This window comes from Aedes aegypti, chromosome 2, assembly GCF_002204515.2.
Source record: "Aedes aegypti strain LVP_AGWG chromosome 2, AaegL5.0 Primary Assembly, whole genome shotgun sequence".
NCBI lineage: Eukaryota > Metazoa > Arthropoda > Insecta > Diptera > Culicidae > Aedes > Aedes aegypti.
In genome coordinates, this window is record NC_035108.1 from 111,958,116 (window position 1) to 111,967,656 (window position 9,541).

Genomic DNA, 9,541 nt, shown 5'->3' on the forward strand with positions numbered 1-9,541 from the left:
TTAGCGGTGCCGTGTTATTTATGTGACCATGGAAACCAGTGAATTCGCCACCGCTCAAACGTCAAATTAGTAAACTCGTGCATAGGTCCATAGTGGAGGTATTATTTTTCACTGACGTGCCGTGGATTACTGCGATGAATTCATTTTCTCATTAAGTCAATGGTCGTTACTTCCCGTTACAACATTAACATGTACATTAATTGCGCTTCTTGAATTTTGGCGGTTAAATGAAGTTCAATCGTGCCTAGTACCTCCACTATTGGTACATCTACCCTACTCAAAAATTAAGTTCTTTCAACTCAAATTTGAGTAAAGTGCATTTAAATTTTACCCATGGTTGGGTTGTTTTGCTTCTCTCGCAACAGCAATGTTATCGAAAACAGAGAGAAATGCACCAACGCAGCGTCAAATGTCCGTGGAATAAACCAAATATGAGATCTTTCGAGTTAACCTAAATTTAACTACGGAGACTCCGTAAGCTTACGCTGAGTGGATTTTGTTGCGCTTAGTTGTTTTTTCGCTGATGTCAAATGAAAACTACCTACACATAAATGAATTTTATTGTAGAAACCACTGAATCCATGGCAAAATTAAGAACTATGCCAACGATTTCTAACCGACTATATACAACCGACTACACTAACCAGTGATAGTGATTTTTACTAGATTATAGTAAACCTTGACGTAAACTATGTGAAGAGAGGAGTAGAATATGAGAAAAATTCGATCCCATTCAGTAAAACATGTAAAAAAATATTTTGGCAAAACGACCAATATACAGTTTTACGTACTTCATTCTCCTTTGGTTACTTGAGCGTTTACAATAGACCATTTCCGTGAAAAATTTTTAATTGCTCGTAAGCTTTCTTTTAATTTACTGAACAAACTTTCCCAAGGAACCCATATGTTTTCAAGCCTCTAACTATTGAAAAACAACGAAAAACTGGCGGCACACTAGTTCACCCCGCGGTCCCCTACAATTTATATCTCTCCGAAGGTTTTGGGAACCCCTTTTTCTCCTATGAATTTATCTCCACGTTGTGGTGAATATTGATCAACTGTTCCTCCGCCGTCTCCACTTTGTTGCCTGGTGACGGTGAATTCGCTATCTCTGTTGCTCTCTCATCATATTCAATTGACGGTCCTGCTCTTTGACATTTCGTGCAGGATTTGTTTTCATTTTTATATGGAGTTGACCTTCACTGCAGGACTCGTTGACATTATTTCTCGATTACTTTTTCAAACCGACGTAAGTAACTTCCATACAGTTTTGAGAAAATTAATTCAGAAGAATCACAACCTGTCTTCTAAAACTGTTTTAAAATGAATCACCTTTTTCACATTTTTTCGCCGTGTACATTGCTTAAATTTTGCATACAATAAGCTCGCATTCAAAAACTAGGGAGTTCCTGTTATTTCCCACAAAAAAATTATTACAAAATGATAAGCCGATTTATTCAGTTACTTTCGACGTTTTTGTACCAGTGTAAAATCGGCTCAAGTAGTGTTTTGTTTTGATTCGTGGTTAAGTCACTTTGTCTCTCCATATAGCGGAGCGGCGAAAGTAGTGGTTAGGTAGTGAAAGTTGAAAATCTTACTTTCGTCGTTTTGTAATTCCGGAAAGTAAACGTTCTAAAAGTGAAAAATCGAGTTGGTTTAGAGCAAAATGTGTAGAATTTCGTCTGCGAAGCACGTAGAATCGATAAAGTAAGTTTGTATACTTTTTTGACTTGAGTCTGTTTGAATAAGTTTTCGAGATTTGTATTTTGCTACTAAAAGAAAACAAAAAATAGCTACTAAAAATAATCCTTCAGCCTTTTTCCAAACGTCCACGCCGTCCCTGCCCACCCCAACATTTCGGGGGTCCCAGCAGGGATGCGTTATTCCGTCCATTTTGGTCCATCCCCGCGTTCTTATATGCATTCCTTCTTCGTCGTCGCCGTTCAATTCTTCAAGCTCACATCTCCTCCTTTCAGCGCTAGACCGAGTCGCTGTTAAAACCTTGCCCGCACGTAAACTGCGCTGGAATCGTGGGAACCGTAGCCAAGGCGTTTCGCGTGCTTGTACACCTCGTTGGAGGCGGCCGTGATGGGCAGGGGGTGCTCCAGACCTTCGGCCATGTTCAGCGCCAGCTTGAGGTCCTTCTGCATGTGCTTCAGTTCCTGCTGGGGCGGGAATTCGCCCTTGATGATTGCATTTCCCTTCTGCATGACCAGCTCTGACGACATGCTTGTCAGTTCCAGTACTTCCAGGACATCCTTCTGTCGAAGACCCGCTCGATCGGCCAGAGCCAGCCCCTCAGCAATACCGGTCAGCATCACGCCGGAGATCATCTGCAGGACCAGATTCATCTTGGTGGCATTGCCCACGTCGCCCATGTAGAACGAGTTGCGCGAGATGGCCTCGAAGCAGGTCTGGCATTCCTCGAACAGCAACCGTTCGCCGGCGCCCAGAATTATTAACGTTCCTTCCTCCGCTTGGTTCTTGGATCTCTGAATTTGTGCTTCTAGATATCTTCCTCCTTTGGCGATAATTTGCTCTGCAATTTCATGTGACGTTTCGGGATCGACGCCGGTCAGATTGGCTGACATGACGCCACAATTTCGCAAGCGCAAGTGAAGCCATAGTACATCGAATACTATGGAATATTTGCCACACATTGAGGGGTAAATGATGATTTTAGAGCGTTTCCCAGATATCTTGCACTACCTTTGAAAAAATGTCTTATTTTTGAAGGAGCTCTATGTTATACACTTCTTGACATTCTCAAATGGTAAATATGTCAAATATGGTTCAAAATATCTTCAAAACAAAGCCCAAGGTATATTCTTTCGAATGAGACCGGTTGAGAAAGATTTGGTCATGATTTAGTACAGAAACTGCAATTTCTATAGAACAACCTTCACGAAATTTGAAAAATTCAAAAGGGTCATTTTTCGCTGACATCTCTCCAAGTTACATGCTGTAAAAAATCGAAGTATACACCGATTGATCTGAAATTTTGGGGAATTGTTATTCAATACTGAAGAAATCAAGAAATAATATTCGAGAAGGAATTTTCAAACTTCATTTTTTTTGACTTTTGGCCAGCTTTGGGCCACTGTGCGCTGGTCATATCGATGCGTGGCCGGGCGGGCTACCGTTGGTCGGTTAAACAGATGTGATACAGGTACATTGCGACGCACCGGGGAGAAAGTGTCGAGATCAAGTGAGGACACATCGCCGGGGGTATCGTTGAGGATTTTCCGTTTGAGCTTGGGCGATGAAGTGTCGTTCAGGGCCGCTGCAGCTTTCGCTTTGTTGCCTATCGCGCGGGCTTTGGTTGTGGAAGCAGCTTTCTTTTTGGCGGCGGATTTCTTGGCCGTTACGGGTTTCGTTTCGACCGATTCCAGCGCTGCCGGGTGGACGTGTTGTTGACGGTCGTTTCCTCGCCGATTTCGGTGCCACCTTCGCGCAGTTTGTTGAACTCGACGTCCGGATCGGGGCGGTTGTCTTACTCCGAGGCGAATAGATGCTGGAAATTTTCCGGCGAGGCGATGAACTCTTCGATTTGCTGGACGGCCTCCTTGAAGCCGGCCGACTTGCACGACGAGAGCAGCTTCTCTTTGAACTCCTGGTATGGCTTGATTTGTGTTTCCTCGATCCATGCATAGTTGTTGGAACCAAAGAAGAAAATGCATCGAACGGGAATGTTTTTCTTGACGGTAATACGGCGGAGCTCTGCCGGGGGCTCCGAGATACGACCTGGCCAGGGCGAGAAGCCTTTGATTTGATGATTCCGGTGAGGGTTTAAGCACGGAGTTTGAGGCTATAAATACCTAGCAGTTTTATAAAACAAACGGAAATTGTTGATCATTTTTTTAAATGTGCGAGCGAGCCAGTTTTGTTGTGAGCTGGGATTTAACATTTCATTATGTCTACAAACATTCAATGCAGGGGTGTTATTGGACATTGTGGAAAAATCTCCACTTTGCATACCCATAGGGTTGAAACAACTGTGCCGCACGACGATTTTCAGCTCAAAATGTGGTGAATTCTCAAGTTTTTAAAAAATTGTAATAAATTCAGGACTGCATATAAATAAAATCTAAAAGCGTCAATAATCATTAAAAATTACCGTCTTTCGAAGAAAAATATAAAAATTGGGGGTAAGTTCTGACGGAAATGGTCTATTCCTCAGCATTGAATGTTGAAAAAAAAAGTGTAGTTACTGCTGTTCAGAATATGAGTCATATTTAGAATTTGAGACAAAATGGAATTTGCACAGCAAAACTATAAAAATAGGGTCCTAAAGCCCTGTCCCAATTTTAGTGCCAAACGCTTAAGTTTAGGCCAATAACACATGTTTACTCAATTTTCTAATGTTTTCCGTTGGTTTGAGTCCAAAAAATTTTTTTTTAGATTTTGTCACACCTCTTGGCTTTAACTCAAATTTTGGGTGTATTTTGTTTTCCGTGTCCCTTCCGAAATGTCAGATAGGAACAACCCCAGTGTTAAAACTAAAACCCCTGTGGTATTTTTGTCGACTAAGCGAACGTCAAACATGATCTTAAGTGTCAAGGTTCATTTATGGACCCAATTTTTAAATTAAAGTTTAAACATGATATAGCCGTTTTTTGAGCGGGAAAAATTGCTAAAGTAGTTGCAGTAAGATGCTATTTCGTGTTTTTGAATAAAAACAAGATTTCATTAAAAATTTTAGGACCCAATTGCAAAATGTCCTGATTTTGAATCTCCAGGAGATGGTCTCCCTAGCGTCAAAAGAAATCAAAGTTGGGTTGATTTGTGGCTCCGTGTAGGTACAGTAAATGTTGAACACGGAGACGGAAATCAACTCAAATTTGGGTTGTTTCAACGCAATTCCGTAGTTGAGCCCAATAACTCAATTTTGGCTAAATTTCCAAGGTCCCCACTAGGTAGTTTGGCTTTAATTCCATTAGAAAATTATACTAAATTTTGGGTTGATTTAACGCAAAATTGAGTTCTTTCGACCCAAACATAAGAAAAGTTGCATTTACCCAAATTTGGCTTATTGGGCCAAAGTACCCCCATTGAGTAGATGCAGCTCTCTCTATTTTTGACAACATTCGTGTGGGAGAAAGAGAAAACCGAGAGATTTTGGGTTGAAACCATAATCGATATACTTAATTTTGGGTAAAGTAAACTCAAAAATTAGGTAAAAATATTTCTCCGTGAAGGCACACAACACCTTACGTAATTAATGGACGACCCCTTACTCGCGAGTGTGAACAGGTGGAAACGGAACGAATTTTGTCGGAGTTGTCGGAAATGCTGCGACCGCCTTCTGTCAAAACATTTCTGTAAACAACACGCGACGCGACGACGAATGTTTGCTTTCGGTTCATCAAAAATCAGTAAAACGCTATTTTCCACAGTAAAAGAAATTGTGCGCTAATTGAAAAGTGATTAAGCTATGGAGGAAGTGCAGCGCCATTCAGTGCACACGCTAGTGTTCCGTTCCTTGAAGAGAACTCACGATTTCTTCGTGGCGAATCAATCGCTGCTCCCGGAGATGGATGAAAACCTGTAAGAATTTTTACCAGAAAGTGCTTTGCTTTTAATTCGCTAATGAATTTTTCTGTTTTTTTAGGGAAAAATCTAAATATTCCATCAAAGCGCGCGATTCATACGGACTAGTGTTTGATCGAGTGGCCAATGCCAAAAATGTATCCATCAGACGAAGCGAAGTACTCAGAACGGAAGCCGGACCAAATCCGACTCAGGATCACAGTAAGTTGATTCGATAGGTACAGTGACTCACAGTCATATTCGTTCAGAGCACTGTTTTCATATCAAGTTGGTAAAAAACTACCAATCAAATCTCGCATAACTTATGATCTCGCCCTAAAAGCCATTGGTAAGCGAGTGTGTAGCTGATTGTTTTTAAGCAAATGAATGGCATAAGATAATAACCTCTGAGAGATAGAGAAGGATCATCTCTTCATCGTAACATTGTTAAATAACTTAGAAATCCATTCGTTTTGGTTTTCTGGTTAATATGTAGTCTTTTAATTCCGTTGCATGTTTCTGTGGAACGAGCAACGAAATCAGGATCAATCGTGTCCAGTTTGCGTTGTTCGAGTGCGAACAGATATTCGTGTTCAGTCGAGGATGGATTAGCAACTGGTGAGCTCGTTTCATGCTCTTGATAACGCATTTTTATCGTGGAAACTTTTCGTTTTTGTAATTTTATGGATGGTTCGACATTAACTTTTATTCCTGTTTTTGTTTTGTACGCAATTGAGTTACTGTTGGCAATTAAACAAAGGTTATTTTTTTGTAATTTTAGTGCTGGCGATCACTGCCGGAGGTGAACAGGATCAAGGTGCAAATACCCAATCCGCTCTGCTGCCAGTTGGTGCGTCACAGAGCAGCCAGAATACAAACTCCAACACTGTCCAGATACTGCCAAAAAAGGCACCCACAATCCCGAAACCGAAGTGGCACGCCCCCTGGAAGCTTTGCCGTGTCATTTCCGGTCACTTGGGATGGGTACGGTGCGTTGCGGTAGAGCCGGGTAACGAATGGTTCGCCACTGGGGCTGCGGATCGGGTGATTAAGATCTGGGACTTGGCCAGTGGCAAGCTGAAGCTATCGTTGACGGGCCACGTAAGTACCGTCAGGGGGCTCTGCGTGAGTCCACGACATCCCTATCTTTTCAGCTGTGGAGAGGATCGTCAGGTGAAATGCTGGGACTTGGAGTACAATAAGGTCATTCGGCACTACCATGGGCACTTGTCCGCAGTGTACACCATGGCCCTCCATCCGACGATTGATGTCCTGGTCACGGCTGGACGAGATTCTACCGCCCGAGTGTGGGATATGAGGACCAAGGCCAATATTCACACCCTGGGGGGTCACACGAACACGGTGGCCAGTGTGGTTTGTCAGGCGGCCAATCCTCAGGTGATAACCGGAAGTCACGACTCGACCGTACGTCTGTGGGATCTTGCAGCGGGTAAAAGCATGTGCACGCTTACGAATCACAAGAAGAGCGTTCGGAGTATCGTCCTGCATCCGTCGCTATACATGTTTGCATCGGCCTCACCGGATAATATCAAACAGTGGCGTTGCCCCGAGGGAAATTTCATTCAGAACCTGAACGGTCACAACTCCATCGTAAACACGATGGCGGTCAATCCGGAGGGCGTGTTAGTTTCCGGAGGCGACAATGGGACCATGTTCTTCTGGGATTGGCGCACCGGGTATAACTTCCAGCGCTTCCAGGCGGCGGTCCAGCCGGGTTCGATGGACAGCGAGGCGGGAATCTTTGCCATGACGTTTGACATGTCCGGTTCGAGGCTCATCACGACCGAGGCTGACAAGACCATCAAGATCTACAAGGAGGATGACGAGGCTTCGGAGGAATCGCATCCGGTCAACTGGCGGCCGGAGATCATCAAGCGAAGGAAGTATTAGGAGCGAGGGCATGTGATTTGTGTGCAAATTGACCTTGATTTTTTAATATTACAGTTCTAAAGTGAAGTTGGTCTGTTGAATTTAATCCGAACACTCCAAAATGTGATCCATAAATGTATATATATTTCTTATTCTGCTTACAGTGAATCCTACTGCAAAATTGTAGAAGTTACAGAGAAACCTTCTGCAACTGTTAAGCTACATTTCACAAGTTCTTCAGGATTTTTTCTCAGATTCCTCGAAGAACAATCTCAGGGAATCTGCAAATGATTTCTTTTCTAATTTGTACTCAGAGACTCTTCCAAAGATCCTCTCTGATTCCCCCATCATTGTTTCCAGCTGTGTTTCGAGGGATGCTTAAAAGAATTCCTCCAGGAAATCGTTGAGCCTACCTAGGCTACGATTTCGAACGACTATTGTTATTCTAAATACCCGCTTTGAAAACTACGTGGCCGCATGAGCTTGTTTCGAAATCAGTTTAAAATAAGCGTAAATTATTAGTCCACGATTGTTTTAGATACTTCTAGTACTGAGTAATATCTAAATTATTGTTATAAATCCACATCATTCACTAATCCCTGGCCACGATCACAGGGTTTGACGGTGCCAAAGTAGAAGGTGCACCATAATAATACCCGTCTGTGAAACATATCACCTTCCCAATACTTAGGCACACCTCTAACGGTTCATGATTTGTCATGAAACGGCTGCATTCAGGCGGAGGATCTGTTAATATGTTTCGGCATATTATCAGGTCCTCTTCGAACGCACATTGGTCCCAAAGCCGTATCTAGGAAGACAAAAATGATTACGCCTAAAGCCTGTCCACGTTAAATTTCGGACACCCAAATAATGGCAGCAAAAAAAAGTTACTCATAATTCAACAAAAACAATTGTTTATTTCAGAATAAAAGAGTTATATCTACAAAATAAACAGTTGACAAGGATGTTAATCCTTCTTTCTCTAAAATTCTCGAACTTTCTGTGGTACACCCGCCATCCGTGTCCGAAATTTATCGTGGACAGGCTTTAAACCGTCAATTTTAGATATATGGTGTCTTCGGCAAAGTTTCTCCATATTTTTCAGACATTTTTTTCAGAGATGTGAAATTAAGGTGGCCCACATGGTTTACGAGATCAGCACATAAACTTTTTTGCTAACGCATTTAGGACTACACAATGTTCTACAATGTTTTAGAACAACCGTTTTGGGGCAACTTTGCCGAAGAACCCAAATTTCTATCTCTTATGGTTCGCAAGTTATGATTTTTTTTTAACAAAAAAAGTTAGGGTGGTACTGAAAAATCAGTTTTTTCTTGATAACTTTTTATACCATCATTTCTCTCAAAAACTTTGTTCCAAGCACTTTTAGAACTTTTGATTGCGCAACTTTTTGCCGAAGAAACTACTGTTCTATCTCTTATGGTTACAGAGTTATCAGAAATTTTCTTCAAAAAAATGGTTGTCTTCAAATGCCGATATCTCCGAAAGGCGCAAACGGATTTTTAATCTTTTGTCGGCATTAGAAAGATTATTTCTTTCTCTGTTTATGGTGAAAAAACTGTGAGGACGTTTTTTGTTTGAAAAGATTGACAAAATTTTGAAAATAATATGTTTTTAAATGAAAATTGTCTATAACTTGAAAAATATTCGAGATAGCTCTTTGGTGCCTTCAGCGAAAATGTGCAAAATTGAAAGTTCTGATAGTGCTTCATACAAGGTATTTATAAAAATCAACACTTACACATACAGTCGCCTCTCCACATCTCGATATCGAAGGGACCATCGAGATAGGGAGAGATCGAGACAAAGAGAATTTTTTTTAAAGAATACTAGATTGAAAAACACTCCGTTGCCAAGAAAGTAATACACAAACAAACGTCAGTTTGCGCTCCTAATTTGTTTTGAATCCCAAAACTTTGGTCTAGTAACCTTCGATATTGGTCATATCGACATACGGAGGAAAAATTGAGAACGAAAAATCAACAGAATCACATCGATATATAGAGATATCGAGATAAGGAGGATATCGAGATATGGAGAGTGAAAATGTATGCAGACTGAAGGGACTTATGAAATCATCGACATAGGGAGAGATATC

The 9,541-nt window shown here is 41.6% G+C and overlaps 2 protein-coding genes across 2 annotated transcripts; one reads left to right on the forward strand and one right to left on the reverse strand.

The window, feature by feature from the left end:
- Window positions 1–1,914: 1,914 nt before the first annotated feature.
- On the reverse strand, window positions 1,915–3,952 carry LOC5573547 (putative oxidoreductase GLYR1 homolog). Its single transcript, XM_001654632.2, is given in 4 exon segments — window positions 1,915–2,584; window positions 3,092–3,403; window positions 3,406–3,808; window positions 3,926–3,952. Coding segments are annotated over 4 exon segments (1,332 nt in total). The 3' UTR covers window positions 1,915–1,994.
- Window positions 3,953–5,312: 1,360 nt separating this feature from the next.
- On the forward strand, window positions 5,313–7,506 carry LOC5573546 (pleiotropic regulator 1). Its single transcript, XM_021841985.1, has 3 exons — window positions 5,313–5,547; window positions 5,612–5,751; window positions 6,311–7,506. The coding sequence occupies exons 1-3, from the start codon at window positions 5,435–5,437 to the stop codon at window positions 7,438–7,440; spliced, it is 1,383 nt and encodes a 460-aa protein (XP_021697677.1). The 5' UTR covers window positions 5,313–5,434; the 3' UTR covers window positions 7,441–7,506.
- Window positions 7,507–9,541: the final 2,035 nt, after the last annotated feature.

What these genes read in the sequence shown, in the direction of transcription:
- LOC5573546 (XM_021841985.1), top strand. Translation starts at nt 5,435, where the DNA reads ATGGAGGAAGTGCAGCGCCATTCAGTGCACACGCTAGTGTTCCGTTCC. An exon ending in CCGGAGATGGATGAAAACCT is followed by an intron (nt 5,548 to 5,611) that starts GTAAGAATTTTT and finishes CTGTTTTTTTAG; the next exon opens with GGAAAAATCTAAATATTCCA. An exon ending in AAATCCGACTCAGGATCACA is followed by an intron (nt 5,752 to 6,310) that starts GTAAGTTGATTC and finishes TTGTAATTTTAG; the next exon opens with TGCTGGCGATCACTGCCGGA.